Genomic DNA, 22,288 nt, shown 5'->3' on the forward strand with positions numbered 1-22,288 from the left:
TCTAAAACCAGTAACACTCCCTTAATCACTGAAGATGTCTGCATACCACACACCTTTAAAGGCGTGTCTTCTTCAGCATATGGGGGATTCCTGGAAAACCGCATGCCCTTGAAATAAAAGACTATGTCCTATGTTGCTGTCATATCCTGCCTAAGGCTGTTGACTCAACATTATGATTGTGACACAACGTCACTTCATCAAAGAGTGATCTTTGAGATTAACAAATGCCAGGAGACATTGGTTAGTTATTTCAACCACTAGATGGCATGATTGGGTTGAATATAGTGTAAGTTACCTTAACACACTTTGAACAGATATTATCTGTGGACTTAAATTCGTGTCTTTTTTGTAAACTATGCGTGCGTATATTACATAAAAAAATACATATAAATGTATTCAAAATGTATTTATATTAAATAAAAATACTATTGAATTACCCTAATAGATTCCCAGTATTGGCTATGTAAAAATAGATCAAATGCACAGTTAAAATCGATCAGTACAGGCACCATATGCTTCACCATACAATAATTGTTAAAAATAATTTTCTTATTAATATCTAGTTTAATTTTTTTTTCAAATAAGACAACAAATAAAACAAATTAACCCTGAAATTATTACATTTATTTAAACATTTATTTTATGATGCAAGTGGCAAGGGCTTATTGAACATATTCGATATTAAAATAATAAATTATAAATATATTTTATTATAAATATTTTATTACGTGTTTGATTTATACAATATATAAAATAAGTATAACATATACATATTTCTTTATTACAAATACATTATGAATACATAATATGATCAAATGCAAATAAACATAACTGTCCCATTTAGATTCCCTTTATTGGCTGAGTAAAAATAGATCAGAACAGGCACTACGGAGTCGATAACGAGATTTCAGAAGCAGATAATCGGATATTTGCTCTTACGTCAGCATATTATTTACCACAACAATCCTTTCTTTATTTTGCAAATGGTCACCTTGAGTGCTTTGATCTCAAAATACCAAAACACCGTACTTTTGTGCGTTTAATTATACAGAAATAAAACCAAGTCGTAAGAAACAATGTGGTCATAAGGGAGTTGCGCTTTCATAACATTCGTAACTCGGCGAAAGTTTGTTTACTAGTTCTCGGCGGACCAAAACACGGCTTGTTTCGCTTTCGAACGCGCGCCTGTGATTGGCTGTCGGCGCTTGTCAATCATCTGCGGGGGCGGTGTCGGGTGACATATGATAGTGAGTTCCAGTAAACGCGCTGGACAGATTAAGTATACACACACACACACATTCAACAAGCGACAGCAGCAGTACTTTCACACACTACTGGACTAGACTGGATTACAAAACTTCATAACAACACCATTCTGAAGCCATTCTATCTGCTTTGACCCACGCTGACGCACTAGACAGTAGCTATCAATGTAACTTAAGTCAGTTTAAAGCTATTATCATCATTTAATTTCTCTTTATTTTCATCGCCGTTCGCGTCGTCATAATTTATTTCGCTAATCATATGTGACATTTTACGAGACATACAGTATTGCTGGTACCATGGCTGAAGCAGCCCAGAACCAGATGGTCGAGATCGACCCGGACTTCGAGCCGCTTTCTCGTCCCCGTTCGTGCACTTGGCCGCTGCCGCGACCGGAGTTCACCAACCCCGCAGCCGCCGACTCCAACACATCGTCCCCGGCTCCGTCCGTCAAGCAGGAGCCTTCCAGCAACACGGACTTTATCAACAACTTAAGTCTGCTGGAAGAGAATGAGGACTATCCCGATCAGAAACCGCTCATGTGCGGAGATTTCCAGTGCCAAGAGAACTGCATCCACCAGCAGCACCAGCAGCACCAGATCCCGAGTCACCAGCAACAGGTGCCCGTGCTCTCCTCTCCAGTGGCCGCTGCCGCAGCCGCCGCCGCCGCGCAGCGCAAGAGCAGCTCGTCCCGACGCAACGCCTGGGGGAATATGTCATACGCGGACCTGATCACCAAAGCCATCGAGAACTCCCCCGAAAAGCGGCTCACTTTGTCTCAGATCTACGACTGGATGGTGAAAAGCGTCCCTTATTTTAAGGACAAGGGGGACAGTAACAGCTCTGCTGGTTGGAAGGTATTTATCTTTTCATTGTTGATCTATAAACACGCGTCAGACGGAAGTGTTGCAGACCGTTGCGTCGCGTCACGCTCCATGAGTGTAGCGTTCTTAAAATGCTTAGACGCGTCCTGTGTGAACTTGGGTCTCATGCATTATAGTCTTTATGGCTTTTGGCATGTTGGCTATTGATTTCTGCTCTTCCATGTTGCCCAATTATTGAGATTCACCACTGATTATGGTGCATCATTACCTTATTGTTTTATGATTGTCATGGGATTGTCAATAGTCTCCATTCATAGCTGTGTAGGACAGCTGATTGGCTCTCATTACATGCTGCACATGCTAAGGTAGTGCACTGCAGTCAATAAGTCAAGTACTGTCCCACATTATATCATATGACGGGTCCCGAGTAGATTGTGTTATGAGATGCCTGCTGACAGGGTGGACTTGTAGGCTTTTTTCACATTTCCAGGTAAAAGGCAGAGTCAAGACCAGCAGGGCCGGTAGGAAGTGATCTTTGGTGGGGCACTTGTATGTTGATGGTTTTGCCATCACTCCGGGCAGGGGCATCAGAAGTTTCTGGGGGGGCCTGTGGAAATTACACCCCTTAGATCCAGCCATGGTCAAGACCTGACCCCTAGACCCACACCGAGACTAGACTCCTTAAAACCAAGTTCAAGACCTAATCCCCAGACCCAGACAAAAAAAAAGAAAAAAAAAGAGAGACCCTTTATGGCCCAAATTCAGATCAAGACCTTAAAGGGATAGTTCTCCCAAAAATGAAAATTCTCTCATCTTTTACTCACCCTGATACCATCCCAGATGTGTATGACTTTCTTTCTGCAGAACACAAACAAAGATTTTTAGAAAAAAATATCTCAGCTCTGTATGTCCATTCAAAGCAAGTGAATGATAACCAAAACTATGAAGCTCCAAAAAGCACATAAAGTCAGCATAAAAGTAATCCATAAGACTCCAGTGGTTAAATCCATGTCTTCTGAAGCGATCCAATCGTTTTGGGTGCGAACAGACCAAAATATAACTCATTTTTCACTATACATCTTGCCATTGCATTCTCTAGGCACTATCATGACTTCATGCTTGATTACACTTCCTAGTGGATGACGCATGTGCAGAGCGCTAGATGGTGCTAAAAAGTGTAATCGCTTCAGAAGACATGGATTAAACCACTGCAGTTGTATGGATTACATTTATGCTGCCTTTATGTGCTTTATGGAGTTTCAAAGTTCTGGTCACCATTCACTTGCATTGTATGAACCTACAGAACTGAGATATTTTTGTGAAAATCTTCGACATACACATCTGGGATGGCATAAGTGTGAGTAAATGATGAGAGATTTTTTTATTTTTGGGAGAACTGTTCCTTTAAGTCCCAGACCTGTTGGTCCAAGAACAAAGCTGTCCCATTTAATGACATGAAATAGAGAGTAAAGACGCTGACTACCACCCCTGGAGTTCGCGAGTTCGAATCCAGGGTGTGCTGAGTGACTCCAGCCAGGTCTCCTAAGCAACCAAATTGGCCTGGTTGCTAGGGAGGGTAGAGTTACATGGGGTAATCTCCTCGTGGTCGTTATAATGTGGTGTGTGTGGTGAGTTGTGCGTGGATGCCGCGGAGAATAGCGTGAAGCCTCCACACGCGCTATGTCTCCGCGGTAATGCGCTCAACAAGCCACGCAATAAGATGCACGGATTGACGGTCTCAGACGCGGAGGCAACTGAGATTCGTCCTCCGCCACCTGGATTGAGGCGAGTCACTACACCACCACTAGGACTTAGAGTGCATTGGGAATTGGGCATTCCATTTTGGGGAGAAAAAAAATGACGTGAAATAGAGAAAATACTGAATTTTAAAATGAAATTCTTACATTTTTAATGAATTTCAGTCTTGATTATAAAACACTCACTAATCAGGTTTTTTAGTTTATTTTCAGTGTTCTAAGTTTTTCCGTAATTAGAAATTCCACACACATTAGCCTATATAGAAAACTATGATTTTGTTAGCATTGTCAAAAAATTAATGCTGGTAATTATCACCTTTAGTATAGTGTAAGTCAACTTAAGTCTAAAACCTAAACCCAGGTTCAGACCAATAAGTTTTGAGACCCAAACCTGGACCAAGACCACATTTCCTCAAGATGATGACTCCAACTCTTGTAGTAGGTATGTTATAAGGTGTTTCCCAACAAAACAATTCAGGTGACACACAGTCTTATGTCACTTACTACCGGTATGCCTGAACAAACCTGGCAACCGGAGAAACAAGAAAACAGTCCTTTTGGATCCATGGAAACCTTCCCGTTTGGTAGGCGCAAAGTTGCGTTGTTGGGTGTAGCGCCTCATAGCACCGCACGCTATTAATATCCACGGGATTAACTGTCAATACTCCTTTGATTTTTGCCTAGTGTGTAAGCATGGCAATCTACGAATGCAAGGAAAGCACTGCTCCACCCCACTGGTTTATTGTCTTGGTCTTTGCGCCAGCATTCCATAACTGTCATGCTTTTGTACGTCTACGGGGAGGCATATTGATAACTGAAGAGTAAAATTCCCTGTGTTGGAAATAGAGAGCATTTGATCCCCTTTCCTCTGATGACACATAATTCTTGGTAATGCAAGTACCGAATGGCAGCAGAGCTTTTCTGCTGATATCGAAAGCACATGTGATAAACCCTGTGACAGATCAGATTCAGTGTGCCTTAGTGTTTTGGTTGTAAAACTGATATGATCTGTGCAAATTTGCTGAATCTGTGTAGTGATTGAATGCTCGATAGTTCTGACTCATAATAGGACAATGTGTTGTGAGCCACAGGGAGTTTCCCCGCAGGAACTGTTCAATTTGATTCTAAAGTCATAAACAGTTGGGCGCTGGTGATGATCAGTTTAAGGGTACCTCAGGGGCTTTATTTACACATATCTTTGACCTTAGCATAATTTATGCCAATGTAAACTAATGTGCTGAAGGGACATGAGAAGGGATGTGAGAAAATCATTGGCTTAAAGGAATAGATCACCCAAAAATGAAAATTCTCTCATCATTTACTCACCCTCATGCCATCCCAGATGTGTATGACTTTCTTTCTTCTGCTGAACACAAACAGATTTTTAGAAAAATATCTCCGCTGTTGGTCCATTCAGTGCAAGTGAATGGTGGCCAGAACTTTGAAGCTCAAAAAAGCACATACAGGCAGCATAAAAGTAATCCATACGCCTCCAAGGGTTAAATCCATGTCTTCAGAAGTGATATGATAGGTGTGGGTGAGAAACAGATCAATATTTAAGCCCCTTTTTCTATAAATCTCCTCCCTGCCCAGTAGGTGGCGATATGCACAAAGAATGCGAATTGCAAAAAACAAAAGAAGAAGAATGTGAAAGTGGAGATTTATAGTAAAAAAACAACTTAAATATTGATCTGTTTCTCACTCACACCTATCATATCTCTTCTGAAGAAATGGATTTAAACCCCTGGAGTCTTACTGATTACTTTTATGCTGCCTTTATGTCCTTTTTTGAGCTTCAAAGTTCTGGCCTCCATTTACTTGCATTGTGTGGACCTACAGAGCTGAGATATTTTTTGCTAAAATATGCACGTAAAAAATGTGTTCAGCAGAAGAAAGACAGTCATACACATCTGGGATGGTATGAGGGTGAGTAAATGATGAGAGAATTTTCATATTTTGGGTGAACTATCTCTTTAAGACTTGTTTTAAAGGGATAGTTCACCCAAAACATCGTTCACGCCTTCATGTCGTTCCAACCCCCTATGATTATTCATATTTAATCTAAAATCTTGATATTGAAAAAAAATGTCAACTGTAAACTGCTCTGCATGTTTTTTAGCCACTTTTCTCCAGGCAATCAGTTCGCTTGTGGAAGACACATGGTGCCAAGGAGTGGGAGAAAACAGGCACATTACTGTTTTCACCAGCTTTATTCTCTCCATAGAGTGCATATTCTCACTGAGATAAAAAAAAAAAAAAAAAGAGAGAGAGTGAGAAATATATTAACGCTGCTCCTTTCACGCTCTGATCGTGACAAGAGAATTGAATCTTTGACAGCCCCTAACACCTTCCGTGCTGAATCATCTTGGCTAAACTGTCAGTTCGTGGAGCAGAAAAGCATCTGGGATTTGCTCCAGAGGATAAAGTCACTCAACTTCTTGACAAAGTAACTTTCGGCGGTTAATGTCACACCTCCAAAGGGTAAATGCCTGAAGCCATGTTACTGTACTCAGGTCACCCTTTACCCTCTTCTCACAATCCACTGAAATCCGCTGTCTTTTACTCTTTTAGAGAGCTTTGCATTGATGTATTTTTGTAACAGCGCGCTAGTGCACTTTGCAATTATCAGCTGTGCTTAAACACAAACTGAGCATTAGGTAAATTGTTACGTTTGTTGTTCAGAGGGGAAACAGTGAATGAAGGAAACTAAGTGAATACCAGACTCTAAATACACATTCCTCGGTGGCAAGTTTAGATAGATCTTGTTTACAGACTTTGTATTGTTTGGACTGAGCTACAGTTATATCAGTATTGCATTGTGGTTATTCTAGATTATAATTAAAATAATATACAATTAATATTTCTTATATATTATTAACAGGTAGAACATTTCGCTAACAAAAAAGTACAGGTACAAGTGCACAATGATGGTATTGGATGTTAATGCCATGTTTCTTTGATAAATGCTACTGAATGATTGCTATATTTACAAATGTACATGTAACTTTGGACACATAGAACTTTGTTACTTCGAAGAATTTGTCCAACTAAACTGTGGTCTTAATTTTTTTTAAACTTTTTGTCAATGCACAAACAATATGTGTGTTTTGTTTTTTTTCTCCCCAATTTGGAATGCCCAATGCGCTCTAAGTCCTCGTGGTGGCATAGTGACTTGGCTCAATCCGGGTGGCGGTGGATGAATATCAGTTCAATATATGCCTCTGCATCTGAGACCATCAATCCACACATCTTATAACGTGGATTTTTGAGTGTGTTACTGCAGAGACATAGCACGTGTGGAGGCTTCATGCTTTTCCCGCGGCATCCACGCACAACACACCACGCGCACCACCGAGAGTGAGAACCACATTATAGCGACCATGAGGAGGTTACCCCATGTGCCTCTTCCCTCCCTAGCAACCAGGCCAATTTGGTTGCTTAGGAGAACTGGCTGGAGTCACTCAGCACACCCTGGATTCGAACTCACGACTCCAGGGGTGGTAGTCAGCGTCTTTACTCGCTGAGCTACCCAGGCCCCAACAATATGTGTTTTGATATTACAAGAAAAGGCACAGTGGTATTTTAAACTAAATTTGAATATATTTTAGATTGTGATTTAATAAAAATATTTATAAAATGTACACAAAAAATTGAGGTTACAAATAAATAGATTTATTCAATCATTTATTTAAGATGTAGCATATGGTTATTTAATACATTAAACAGAAATATTTTAAATATTAAAAAAAATATTATATTATTAAAATATGTATTAATATATAAATATCCTCTCCTCCCAGATTCCCTTTATTGTTAGAGAATGCCATTCTGTTACCATGGTACTATGTCTAAAAACATTTCCATTGTACATATCCAAAAAAAACAACAAAAAAAAAACACAGAATTACCATTCTACCATGTCCAAAAAACATGGTATTTCCAGTGTACATGTCAGAAAACATGTATTACATTTTTACTATGTCCAAAAAACATGATAATTCCATTGTATAAGAAAAAACATGGTATTTTCATTGTACATGTCCAAAAGCATGTATTTCCGTTGTACCTATAAAAAAAAAAAAAAAACCAAACAAACAAACAAACATGGGATTACCATTGTACCTTGTCCCAAAACATGGCTTTTCATTTGTACATCAAATTTAGTTTTTCCATTGTACATGTCCAAAGAAATGAACATTTGGTACACTTCTGATATCCCTCCATTTTCTATAGCCGCTTGTCCTATGTAGGGTCACAGGGACACTTCTGATATAACTGTGATAGCTGTTCTGATATCTGTGTGCATGCTGGTATCCATAGAGATATTATCACATTAAGACATGCATTGTTGTCATCAGCCAGTTTTTAGTGAATTCTGTACTAACTTTAACATTGTGAGTCAGCAATCTGAGAGCAGCTTGACATGATAGCTCATCTTTTCTCCGCTGGGGACATGATATGCCATCAAGGACAATTACTGAACACATTCTTAGCCGTTTTATTGATTTCTATGTGGCATTTTTGCAACTTGTATATATATATATATATATATATATATATATATATATATATATATATATATATATATATATATATATATATACAGTATACGCCAGCAGACTCGAACATGCATCCCCCACATGAGCCCACAGCTAAATAGATCAGATCGTTTATGCTAACCACCAGGCCTGGTTTGGGTTTTTCCAAGTTGTATAACAATGCAAATGATTTTGGTTCTTTATAAACTATAGAGTGTCTCTGCTGTTGTGGTGTAGCCTAAGGACGTTTTCACACCTAGTACGTTTGAGCACTCCAAGCGCACTCAGAGCGGTATAACGTGTATATGTGAACAACCCAAGTGGTCTCAGACCCCCCCTAAAAGGACCTAAAAGCGAACCGGTTTGTTTGTGGGTACTTTAGTGGTTCGATTGATTTGTGCATTGTGAAAGCGAAGAGGTACCAATCTGCTTTGCATTTTATGACATAAGTACCTCGTGGCTTGCCATACATAGCTGCATTACATACTTCATATTACAGTCACAATTTACTGTCCACATATGGAATTTTAAGCGAATTTTAAGCGAATATAGATATACCATGATTACCATGTTGTGTTTTTCTGTCTCATATTCCGTTCTTGTATTATTTGAGCACCTAAAAAGAACGGGCCGGCCTCATTCAGAGCAGAGCAGTGCAGTAAGATGAACCGCTTTAAAGTGCTCTGATGGACGTACCGTCTACGGAGGTTCGTGGCAAACTCCCACGAAAATACAAGCGAGGGTTTTTATAGTTTCACTTAAATTTTTTTACACACAATATAAATGACACGCAGGAGGAGACGCTTGCTTGCTCCATTACTCTCGAGATGATGGGTAAAGAAACATATTTTCAAATGCACATAGAATTTCAAATGTTTTCCTTCATGCGAAATCAATTATTTCGCAATTACTTGTAAGCCAAATTTCATAATCATGACATCAATGGGGTATGAGTCCTTAAGGAGCTGTGGTGTGAACAACAACGGGTCTGAGACCACAAAAATATGAAGAGGACCAAAAAAAGAAACTGGTTCCTCTTTTAAGTCCACTTACACTGTGAACACCAAAAGCACTGAGGTCATTTGTGGCTGGTTCCCTTTCTGATTCACTTTAACCGAACTGGGTTTGGTTCACTCAAAACCTACTATATGTGAAACCACCCTAAGTCTTACGTATATCCGTTTTGGTGTGTACTGTATGTGTCTCTGGGGTGGTGAACTCAAGTGCTCTTGCATGCGTTGGGTCTGAAAGGTTACACGTGATGTGAGCTCTCTGTGCATTTCCAAACAAACACGGCTAGATGGTTTGGTTTGATCTGTTTACTGTTTTTACTCTGCCTTCTCTCGCTATATCTATGAAACATACATCACTCTTGAAGTGTAAATATTTGATGCAGGTCGCTGTCACCAATCACCAGAGTAGTCTTTGATGTCCGCCATCGATTTTCCTGTCCTGTGGTACGTCATACTTTGCTCTTGTGATAACCCCTCCTCCAATCAGAGTTTTTGAAAACCTCTTTCAAAACAAAGACCTCAGGCCATCAGGTTTAATCATACTGGCCATCTTACAAACAGTTTGGTTCGGTAATATTACATGATTTTCTTTTTTTTCTTGGATGTTAGGATGTTGACTGGCACAATCCATTACACAGAATTCTGCATTTTAATTTTCACCTAAAATCAGTGCAAAAAAGTTTGCATATTCTATCTGTGCTTGGTTATGGTTAATATAAATATTAAATTTTTGACTTCGAGTAGTATGACATTTTTGAAATGGAACTTTTCTTTGAAGGGAAAATCTGAAATTGCAGAAATTCTGTTCGCAGCTGCTCCCTGGTCATTTTCATGTTGCATGCCTCTCTATAAATGAGAGCAAGAGCAGTTAATTCCTTGAAGAGCCGAGAACATTAGCTTTGCCATCGTGATTCCAAGAATCTGATATTTTGGGTAAAGGGATCTGCTTAGAGTTTCTGTGTCTTGCTCATGAAGCTCCCGCTGGGACTGTGTTATCAGCACTTGTACTTCAGTATGAAGGATACACCAAAAGCTCTTCACTCCCCTCATCTTTCTCCTCGGACTGTATCCTGGAAACCACTTTTTTCCCCAGCACTTTGATTGTGCTTGTGATTCTGCATGGCCCACTACACTTAATCAAAAATGACTCGGCACAAACTGGGTCGTCGGTTGTTATTTTTTAACTGCAAAAGCCATGCGAGCTAGCAGTCAAAGATAGAACACTTCTCAGTCATACCCTGAGGCTGTGACTGGCTGACGTGCTCTCTCGCCAGAGTTCAGATAAGGCGACACTCATTAAAGATTGCATAATGAAACGTTTACTGGAATCCGAGCGCTTTGGGCCAAAGTCTGGTGCCACTTGTTAGTGAGTGAATCTCCTACGGTGGAGCAACAGTGAGATGGGGGCACCTCTGCCTCTCACATGATCTAATGTGGCCTGCTTTACCAAACACGGACCCAACAAACGTATTTTTAGAGGGCAGGTGGACATGACATTTGGGGGCACATTCCAGTCTGGGCCCTTTAAAAGCTGGAGTGTGTAATTTGTCCGCCAATAGCGCCACCAAGCGGAATTTGGTGATTCTCACGTAACCTGTCATGAAAACAACATGATCACACGGGAACTTGGCATGTTGTTTCCGAGAGTTCCAGTACCCTAGGATCAGCCACATCATGATGACTCACTGACAAGCGCCATCTCCAATCAGACATTTTTGCATCGGCTCCACCGTGTTTATCATACCCTGTGGCGCGACCGCATTGAAACCAGGAAGTAATCGCGTTAGCATAATCAGTGACGTGTGCGATTCAATTGCATTTTTTCCTCTAACGTTACATTTTTACTCCAATGATGGTTAAGTTTAGGGTTTGGGGATTCAGTTTATAGAATATGCATTCCTCTTCATGGTATTGCTGCCTGTACAGCTTAAAAGAACTCGCTTCTCATCTCATTTTTGGCGCCCCTTTGTGGACATTACACCCAGAAAATTAAGCATACGCCCAACACCACTTACCGCTTTGGCCACAGGGGGCAGTGTTTCGAATTTCAGCAAGCACAGACTGATTTTAGCTAAAGACAAGTCAACCTGCTGTTTCTGATTTCACCGTGAGATAAGTCTGAACAAAAATGTCTTGGATATTTTGCATAAAGACAGTGAATTAAAGACAACTAAATATTAAACTGCTAATAATACCAGCAATGCACCGTAATACAGTGATACCGTAATACCATGGTATTTTTTTGTGACGGTTATCATATGGTAAAAATCTCATACCGTTAGATAACCCTAGATAAATCACTATTCCTGGCATGTGAGTGGTAACCGTCTTTGAAAACAGATGTGTATATGCAAATGCATGGGTGCATGGGGGTGTTGTGTGAAGAAACGCTGCCGTTGTGTTGTGCTTTCTGAAGACGCGCATTGTTAGAAAGCCTACGCACTGCTTTGGTTAGACTCTTCAAGGTCATGGTCAGAAACAAAATAAATGAGTTCACGTAACATACTTTATTTTCATAGAAACTGATTAGTCTACCAACCTAGCCCTACATTACTGAAATATTATTTTTACCATCTGTAACCTCAGACTAGAGTACGAGAAGAACGGAGAACAAAGGTCATGAAAAACAGAAAAAACAAAACAAATTTAAAACAAAATCTATACTATTATTATAGAAATATGATATTATACAGTATATATTATGCTAGAATAATAATATACATTTTAAATAATATAAAAAATTTAAAATACCTTCTAAGACCTCATTAAGTGTAAGAGGAATGGAGAACGGAAGAAAAAAAATGAGGGGATGTATTTTGTGCCCCTTTCCAGACTAAACATACCACTCATGGAGAAAAAAGAATTAAACAAGAGCAGTGTTTTGGTATTCTTCAAGGGCTGTGGCTTCCAAGAGACATAGTAGCTAGTATTGAAAAAAATAAAATAAATCGCTTCAGATTGCTGCTCTCTTGAAAATGTGTTGTCGAAAAATATCAGACAAACACTTTATCATCATTATAGTATTGGTTCTCAATAGCTATACATATTTTGTGGGGAGAAGAGACCTCAGGGCTCTTTGCGAGATTTTTTTCCGAGGCTGATGCGTTAATGAACCCACCTCAAAGTTTAATAACAGTTGTTCTTATTTCATTTATCAATAATGAGCAGTTCAGCCAATCAGGCGATTCTGTGTATTTTGAGCCATGTTACATAGTGATCCAAGTTCCCTCACCTCTGATGTAAGAGTGCACTGCGGTAAACTTTTCCAAGTAGGACAGGGCAGGCTAGTGCGCAGCAGACCTTTAAAGCCATGTGCAGAAATTCAACTGGGGGATGTGTCGAAGGCTGGAGATTGGGGGGAAGTATTTTGGGGCTCGACAGACCCAGCGGGCTGAGCATGCCTCTCCCAACTCCCTCCTGCGCCCATCTGCCTGTACTGTCAGAATGACAGGGTCCCTCACTCACAAGCGCTCTCACTGTGGCCAAAACACGCTGATATCTCGGCAGGCCGTTGGCCTCTGCCCAGGGACGGAACATCTCATCCTCATGATTACGTTCAGGGAGTGCAGGGGATTGCATAAGGGAACAGGCCGCAGAGCTGTACACTGGTTTGCAACATGCTCCCACAAAATGTAAATACAAGGAGAAAGATTCGGAGAGCGGTGGAGCACTTTTTTTATTTGTATTTTTTTTTTTAAGTATAACTCATCCCAAAATGAAAATGATGTCATAATTCACTCACCCTTACGTAATTTCAAACCCGCATGACTTTCTTTCTTACGTGGAACACAAAAGGAGACATTTTATTGTCTATCCAGAGCTGTTTTCAATACAGTGGATTTTATTATTTTATTTATTTTTTTATTTACTGACTGATCTCATGGTGAAATCAGAAACAGCAGGTGGACTTCTCTTTAGCTGAGATTGGTCAGTGCTTACCGGAATTTGAAACACTGCCCCCTGTGGCCAAAGCGATAACTGTTGTTGGGCCTACATTTACAGAAGGGTGCCAAAAGCGAGTTGTGAAGCGAGTTGTTTTCATCTCTACAGGCAGTAATACAGAAAAGAGGAATGCACATAATGCATTTTATAAACTGCTCCCCCCAAACCAAACCTAAACCTAACTGTCAGTGGAGTATGCAACCTCCGAATCACACACATCACTGATTATGCAAACATGATTACTTCCTGGTTTCAACATGGGATCTGAATCCGGGTCTCCAACACTGCTGACGCAACGCACTTCCGATCGTGCCACAGGGTAGGTAAACACCCTGGAGATGATGCAATAATGTCTGATATAAGATGCTGTTTAACGCTAGTTGGCAAAATGTGACCAATCCTAGGGTACCGGAACTCTCAGAAACAACAGGCCGACTTCCTGTGTGATCATGTTGAAATTTATAGAGCAAAGGTTCGAACGAGGAATGGGAAATGGGAAACCCAAAGTGGAGTTATTACAGAATGCTTCGAATGAGGAGGGGACATTGCTGCCGCTCCGATCCACTCACATACTCTGATTTTGACATGCGTGTTTTGGACTGTTTCACCACTGATTATATGTTCTAATAGCAATGTAGACATTTGGAGCCTTGGGCTATCACCACTCAAATATATTTAGGCTTTCCAGTCAGTATTTATGTACAGTATTCTCAAATTAACTTGAAGTCGGTCTTGCATGGTCTTTCTGAAATATTCAACATAGTTGTGTGACTTTAATCACGCAATATTCACCTATGAGCCAGGGATATTCTGGAAATTTGGCACAACAAAATCCAACCCAAGGAATTTGCCCCAACTGGTTTGTTTTTACTGCACTCTGCTAGATTGAAGAGCCCATCTGATGATAGACATACTAGACCATTTAAAACCAAATAGTCGTGCGGAGTAAGAGTGAGTCACAAAGTTGTTTTGTATGGCAGTAGGTGAACGCGGCACCAGCATAAGAAGACTGCTGGGGTTGCGCATGCAGGCTGGTGTAAGCTCATCTTCTCCATCTTTACTGTAACTCAACTCTGTCCTTAAAGAGGTCATATCATGGAAAACCGGATTTTCCTCTTTTTGAAATAAAAGTTTAATGTACTAATGTATGTTTCCAACACAAAACTTCCTACCCAGTCCACCTTGATTACTTAATGAAACTAAAAGGGTGATTCTCATGAAACCTCCTATTTAACTCCAAAATGAAAAGAAACAAAAAATTAATTATATTTGTATAGTGAAAATGAAGGCTATTTTTAGGGCCATTAAGATTTTTACATTGTAATATTATTTTACTGACAGTTATGTACATTGTATGCCCTAATTCATGGTCATTATGATATTCTCATTAACGCAACATAATAAAATGATACATTATTCAAATGGTAAAGTATAAAGGAGCCTGCATATGACCACCCACATTTATGCATCAATGGCAATTCAGTGTTCACCAAATTTGTGTGGCCGTTGTTACTTATTTCACATGCAAAGAGGTTTGCCAATTGTTACAGAGGTCATTTACATATAGAAGTCTTAAAGGTACAGTAGAGTACACAGGAGGAAAACTTTATTTCCTAATGTCAAACATAACTGAAACTTATATTTCACAGGAGGAAAACCATAATTTGTTCATAAGTCTTGGTGGTCCAGACTTTAAAACTCTTTATGTATTTGCCCTTATATTTACAGTGCAATGCCATTTAAGCACAGGTAAGACCATGGATGGCTGCTCATTACAGTGGTTAGGTCAATGTAACTAGTCTTTCTAACATAATAATAATAATAATAATAATAATAATAATAATAATAATAAATTAAAGTATTTGTTATGAAAAAATTTAAGCCTAAACTTTAAAGAACTTTAACTACTACTGCCACGGTTGTAATAAAAATGACGTCTAATATAATCTACCAAATAGAATGTTTAATTTGAAATTATAAAAGTTTTGTCAAAGTATCATAGTTACTGTTACTACTGTAAAATCTTGATCAACTTTAGTAATTTGTAATTTGAAAAACCTCTTTTGGCGCATATCGCAGGGTTGCTCTTTTATTCCTCAGTGCTGTTTAGCATGTCGAGGCTGTCCATGGTTTGAAAGGTTTGACTTTCTCTATAGTTTTTTAAACTAGAAAATTCTCACTAGAATTCAAATGGGCCGCATCAGTTTTGTGGTCTGCGCCAAGATATCGAGGGAACCCTGGTTAATGCGCACGCTCTCCTGAGATACAATATGTTAGAGCAGAGCATATCATTGGCGCGAGTGGTTCAGTGATGGCTCGCACGAAATCCAGACATTTAATCGCACTGTGAAAATATTGCATTGATATTAGATGAGAAGCATATTTAGCGTGTATAAAGTGCAGAATGTGAGATTTTGCAAATCGACATTTTTAAATGGATGGAAAACAATGACATTGTTCTATCCCTGCTGTCCGCGACCCTATCCGAACAGACCTATGACCCACTATTGGGTCATGAGCCAGCAGTTGAGAAACACTGGAGTAGGTCACCCAAAAGTGAAAATGTACTCATCATGTCGTTCCAAACCCGCATGACTTTCATTCTTATGCGGAATATACCAGTCTATCTTATCAATACAATGGCAGTTGATGGTGTCTTTTAATTAAAGTAGTCCATGCAACTTATGCATCATATTCCAAGTGTTCTGAAGGCATTTGTATGTTTAGGTGAGAAACAACGCAAAATTGAAAATTTTCTCATAATTTACTCACCCTTATGCCATCCCAGATGTGTATGACTTTATTTCTTCTGCTGAACACAATCAAAGATTTTTAGAAGAATATCTCAGCTCTGCAGGTCCATATAATGTAAGTGAATGGGTGCCAAAATATGTATGCTCCAAAATCCACATAAGGGCATAAATTCTCCTCCCTGCTCAGTCAATTTCCACTTTACTTTCACTTTCTCACTCTCCTTCTTCTGTTTTTGGTGATTCACATCCTTCTTGCATATCGCCCCCTAATGGGCAGGGAGGAGAATTTATGACAAAAAATGACTTAAATATTGATCTGTTTCTCACCCACATCTATCATATCTGGTCTGAACACATGGATTTAACCACTGGAGTACTATGGATTACTTGTATGCTCCCTTTATGTGGATTTTGGAGTTTAAAAATGTTGGCACACATTCACTTACATTGTGAGAACCTACAGTGCTGAAATATTCTTCTAAATATCTTAATTTGCCTTCTGCTGAAGAAAGAAAGTCATACACATCTGGGATGGCATGTGGGTGAGTAAACCATGTGAGAATTTTCATTCTTGGGTGAACTAAACCTTTAAGTTATTTTTTCATTGAAAATTTTGACGTCTGTTGCACGTTCATACGGGCTATAAAAGTTTGGAACGACATGAGGTTGAGTAAATTATTACATAGTTTTCATTTTATGCTGAAATATTCCTTTAAATCAAACAAAAGTGTAACATATTATCCCTTTAATAAATATTAAGCTTCTTAGGCCACGTCCACGCTAATATGTTTTAGTTAAAAAACACATTCGTTTCACTACATTCATGCCTCTCATCCACGCAAGAGCCTTGTATTCCTCCACCAAAATCACTGCATACTTTGGAAAACGATGATGTTAGGACACTAAAAACAGAGTTTCTGAGTGAAAACTGATTAGTGTGTGGATGTTGCCTTAAAAATGCAGTCAAAGCCGAATTGTTTACATGTAGACATATTTTTTAAAAACCGGCAAAAGTTGATTCTCTTTTTGGCCCTGTTTTTGTTCAGGATCTATCATGTATAGGTAGGTCAGCGCAACATTAAAGAAATCTCATTTTTGTATAGGGGTGCACTGGCATTTGTGTATAGGCTGGCAGTGATTATGTTCAGTCATTAAGCAGCGCACCTTTAAAAGAAGATTGAGCATCACGTCACATTTCCTGTTAGAGCAAAGAGCTTCAACAGCTTGTTGAGTGACAGATGAGAGAATGCTAATAGCATTGACGGATGGGGCCACCGAGTTACACGGTCTCGTTTGGTGTCATTTTTGAGTAAGTGAACAAGAGAAAGAGAGAAATGTGCACCTTGATGCTAGTATTTGTGTGCGACTTCATTGTGGCTGTCACTTTTATGAGTCCGCCGGCTGCCGAGGCCCCAAACCGCAGGCATTACCCTCTCCACTATTGTGCAACTCCTGCCCTAAAGTGATTTTACATGGTGCCTGACAGACTGGCCCACTATTGTGACACATAGACACACAGTGCCCAGCTCACGCTCACCCAAACACACAATCTCATACATAGACATACCCTTCAACACATAATATTGACTTTGATACACACTGCAGCCAAATACCGTGGCGAGTGAACCGCAAATGAAAGTGTATTGAGTATTTAATTTTACTACTGGAGAAGATGGATGTGTTAGATTGTTTTTATCTGGCCCACTCTGTGGGATTCCTTTAGACATCATTTACACACCGTTGTTGCATCTGTCTTCTTTGTTTGCTTATAGAGGGTTTGTGTAACTGGTTAGCTCATTTTAAAGGGACAGTTCACCCAAAAATGAACATTATGTCATCATTTACTCACCCTCATGTTGTTCCAGACCCGCATAACTTTCTTCTGCGGAACACAAAAAGAGAGATTTAGTATGATTTTGCTTGTTGCTCTTTTCCATGCATTTACAATGAACGGGGACTTAGGCATTCAAGCATCAAAAAGGATGCAAATGCACCATAAATGTATTTTTTTGACTCCAAGGCCCCCCACTGTTCAAGACAATATTTGAAGGCCCCCTCGCCCGAAACTAGACGCGTCTGATTAAAATAATCAATCATGGATAATTTTTTATTCTAGAAGTTTCAGAAAGAGTCTGTTTATAATTTGTGGGCATACATCTTATATATTTTTTAGCATTTTAATTAAGTTATATTATTTGGTTGAGAACCACCAGTCTATACAACTCTTTCATGGTATTTTAAGTTTTCTGAATTTATACGATAGCTTTGTGTGAAAAACAGACCAAAATTTAAGTCGTTACTCACTGATAATGTACCGCTAACCCCTGCTAATGGATCATTGAGTCAGTGAGTTGAACTCGAGAACCTGATCAGCCCAGTTTGTGAAAGAATCCTAAAGTAAACGTTATGTGAACTGGATCAACTGATTCATTGAACAGATCTGACTCAAAAGAACGATTCATTCACGAATCAGACTTTTTTTTTTTTTTTTTTTTTTTTGTCATTGTAGAGCTTGACAGCCCTAGTTCTCTTTCACTTTCATTATATGTAGGGCTAGGTATTGATACAGATTTTCTGATTCTATTTGATTTAGATTCACAAGTTCACGATTCGATTAGATTCAGATTCCGATAAGATTTAATTTGATAGCGATTCATATGGGTATATTTCTATTGCAAAATCCATTTTGCTTTCATATTAAATAATTTCTCTTTCAGCTAATGCTCTTAATTATAAAGGGACCTTCTAACCTTCCAGTTACAATTCGAAAATATACATTTTACAAATTATATCTTATCATTATTTTAGCATCATATAAGTCACATTTTAGCTTTTGAAAAATGTTGCAGTTCAGTCTATTCCATCAATAAATGTCTTGAAATTGCATATGTTATGTTGCACATATATTTTTGTTACATATTTATTGTTTCTTGCATAATTCCTACTATTTGCAAGTATTTACATTGAGAGCATGAGCTAAATCGGTACTGTCTCTTTAAGACTACTGGCATCAGCCAGTGAGCGCATATAACAAGAGAGGATGTTCATGTTTTTTTTTTAGTGCATCCATGTGTGATTAGAATGATATGTTTCTTTTGTTGTTGTTGTTGTTTTTAATCGACAACTAACTGTAAAGTACTGAAAAGGTAATAAAAGAGACATTATTCAATGACAAATGGATTGCGAGGATCTCGCCTTTGGACATACAGAATGAGTTAAACCAAACTTTTACCCACAACACACAGTGAAAGGATCTTGGTGCTAATAACTTCTTTGCCACTATACTACTCAGTCACTGAAATCTGAAAGTTTACCAGGCAGTGGCCAATCACTGACATGTTTCAAAATTTGGTCGCACATGCGAGTGATTTACTTGCATTAGGGTTGCCACATAGAGGGAAAAAAACATTGGGTCCTAATTATATGGAATAGAGTGGCCAGAACTTTCTTAGAAGAGAGGAAGTATGGAATGACATGAGGGTGAGTAAATAATGACAGAATTGTAAACTATCCTTTTGACTTGTAAATACAATCTGTTTTTGTTGGCTCTTTTGAGCTCTGTGTGTGTGGCGGCTGTTTTTGTGATAGAGAATTCCTGGGCTGAGGCCGAGCCAGTTGGGCAGATTAAACGTGTGCCCACATGTGCACTCCGTTTTGTTTCAGTGAATCATTCAAGTCGTGTTGGCCTGCTGACTCACGGAGGTTGAACACGCTAGAGTGAAAACAAGTGGCGGGAGTTTTAAGCCATTCTGTTTTGTTTTGATTCTGCCTGCTTGCTTTGTGTTGTTGATGTTTTCGTGACCAAGATTTCCATGCGTCAGACTCTTCCTTTCACATGCACTGGGGTTTCCATGACTCATACGAAACTTGGAGTCAAAAGCAGGACAGACTTCTCAGTGGAATTTGTGTCTGTACAGGGGTCGGCAACCTATGGCACGCATAATCACTTGTACGCCAGCAACGGTGAGAGAGGAGTAGACTATTTTATTATATATAAATTCCACACCTGCATTCCAATCTACATTTTGATGTAATTCTGTCTCATAATCACACATCGTGTTATCATGAGCTGAATGGGACGAGACTGTAATATACCCAACAGACTCGTGCAACGCGTGCAAGCCATTCGCACATCACGAGCCGGCAGCGCTTCACATTCGGTTAATCGCGCGAGTAAACGCGCCCGCTTTGCTTCGGTCAGGCTGCGCAGATGACAGCCTACCTACATGTTTAGAAGTCTTTGCAAAAAATGGCTCAGATAGTGAAGTTTCATCTGAGAAAAGGTGCAGATGGCACCTGGTTTGAAATCTAATGCAATGACATTCATACATTTCAAGTTTAGCTGAAGTGTCCAAATACATTTTATAATTGTGGCACACTGACACCAAAAAGTAAGGCATCATGAAATATAAGACTCTGGTCCGGTTTTGCCCGCTGTAGTAAGGCACAGCTTGCAGTGAGAAAATTAGAGAACTCTTTTTCATCCTGTGTCCGTCTTAGTCACGATATGCCCATCGGTTAAAATTCTTCTCAACTCTGACAGGAAGTGATCGCTTTGAAGAAAGCCGAGGGTACGTGGCAGTGCGCTGGTGGGTGATGTCAGCACTGAAGGAGCTGACCTTTCCTGTTCTTCTGTTTCCTCTCTATCACCCCTTCATCCATGCTATCCTGCCATCCTTACCTTTCTCAACCTCTTTTCTCTTCCACATTCTCTGTCTGCCACAAGGAACTGTCGGAATGTTACAGCTGTCTAAGTGGAATTTGTATGGAAGGGCTTTTGGCTGATGCCTCGTGGAAGCCAAGAGAGATTAAATTCAACGTACAATTAGATCTGGCCTCTGATCCGCACACGTATTAACTTAATCTGAAACAGAACCTCTTGCCTTGCTTATGTTACTACAAATCATTGCATTTAGACACTAAACCCCTTTATTCTTACACTCAATTATCAAACGCTCAATCACATTAGAGACACTACACAAACGTTATGGGTGAATCTCACAGAAACATGTATAAAAGTAAAACATCCGGATAGAAAACAAGGAATATGTGCTTAATTGTCTTGAAAAAAATTGTTACAAGGCAAAAAACAAAACAAACAAAAAAAAGATTTTAGGTTGAAATATTACTCAAAATATGTATAGTCTTAGTTAAGATATCACTTCATTGATTTTTCTGAGACATGTTGTACGAAGAATTGCACTTCCTAAATCTACAAAGCAAAAAAAGCACAGAATTAAATAAAGACGGTAAATCGGATTAATCAACATTCTTGACTTGACCGTTGTGATGATGATTCCTCAGCTCACTTCCTATTTCTTAAAATCAGAACTCTCCTCTCGTCACTTTATGCTTCCATCTGACTATGCATTCCACTGTATGCCTTAAATTCCCTTTTGGTTTACATTCTTACACCATATACTACCCAAATACATATGTCTGGCTGTCAGTCTGTGTGCGCCCCATAAGCTGACTCACAGTCATAAGTGTGACAAATACACTAATGCAACAGGCATCTGCTATGACTTCACAAAGCAGACATACCTATACAAAACTAAGTGTTAAGCAATTTGGTAGTGTCTTTTTCCTCTTTACACATTTCTTGTCACAGACTTAAGCAATAGATTGTTGTGAGTCATTAATTTGGACAACAAAGCACTCATTTATATTACATCTATTATCATTGGCTGTCTATTGTATTGTCAGTAATCTTTGTATAATTCCTTTACATCTCACCTGTTAATAGACCTGCATTATTGTCATTTTAAATGAATTGAAAGACAACTGAAAATGTCTGCATTAAATTGCAGTTTCAATTCATTGTGTGAAAGGGCAGCATTAGTCTAAATATATTTTTTTTTAATATCTGCTGAGGATATACCTTTAAAGTTTATTGGCTAGTTCACTTAAAATTTCAAAACTGACCTATAGTTTTAAAATCGATTTATTGAATGTTACAAAATTCTTAGACTTTTCTTACTGTGATGGATACAGACATAAAGGTAACAAGAGTCCAAAATGAAAATCCCAGATGCATTTTATTGTACAACCAAAATCCCCAAAATAACCGGAATAAAAAGAATATTTGTTGCTTAACACGCTACTTTTAGCTAAAAACTAGCCCAAAATGCACCAGGGACACTTATTTTGAAATATCTGTGCTCCCAGCTCATACAAACACATAATGGAAACAAAACA

General features: G+C 39.1%; 1 protein-coding gene across 1 annotated transcript in view; it reads left to right on the forward strand.

The window, feature by feature from the left end:
* The first annotated feature begins 789 nt into the window (after positions 1 to 789).
* Positions 790 to 22,288, forward strand: part of LOC127430024 (forkhead box protein O1-A-like) — a 61,003-nt gene continuing 39,504 nt past the window's right edge. The window contains exon 1 of the mRNA XM_051679433.1: positions 790 to 2,120. Coding sequence (XP_051535393.1) covers positions 1,563 to 2,120 — 558 coding nt within the window. The 5' untranslated portion in view covers positions 790 to 1,562. The remainder of the gene's footprint in view (positions 2,121 to 22,288) is intronic.

The sequence above is a fragment of the Myxocyprinus asiaticus genome, chromosome 39 (assembly GCF_019703515.2).
Source record: "Myxocyprinus asiaticus isolate MX2 ecotype Aquarium Trade chromosome 39, UBuf_Myxa_2, whole genome shotgun sequence".
NCBI lineage: Eukaryota > Metazoa > Chordata > Actinopteri > Cypriniformes > Catostomidae > Myxocyprinus > Myxocyprinus asiaticus.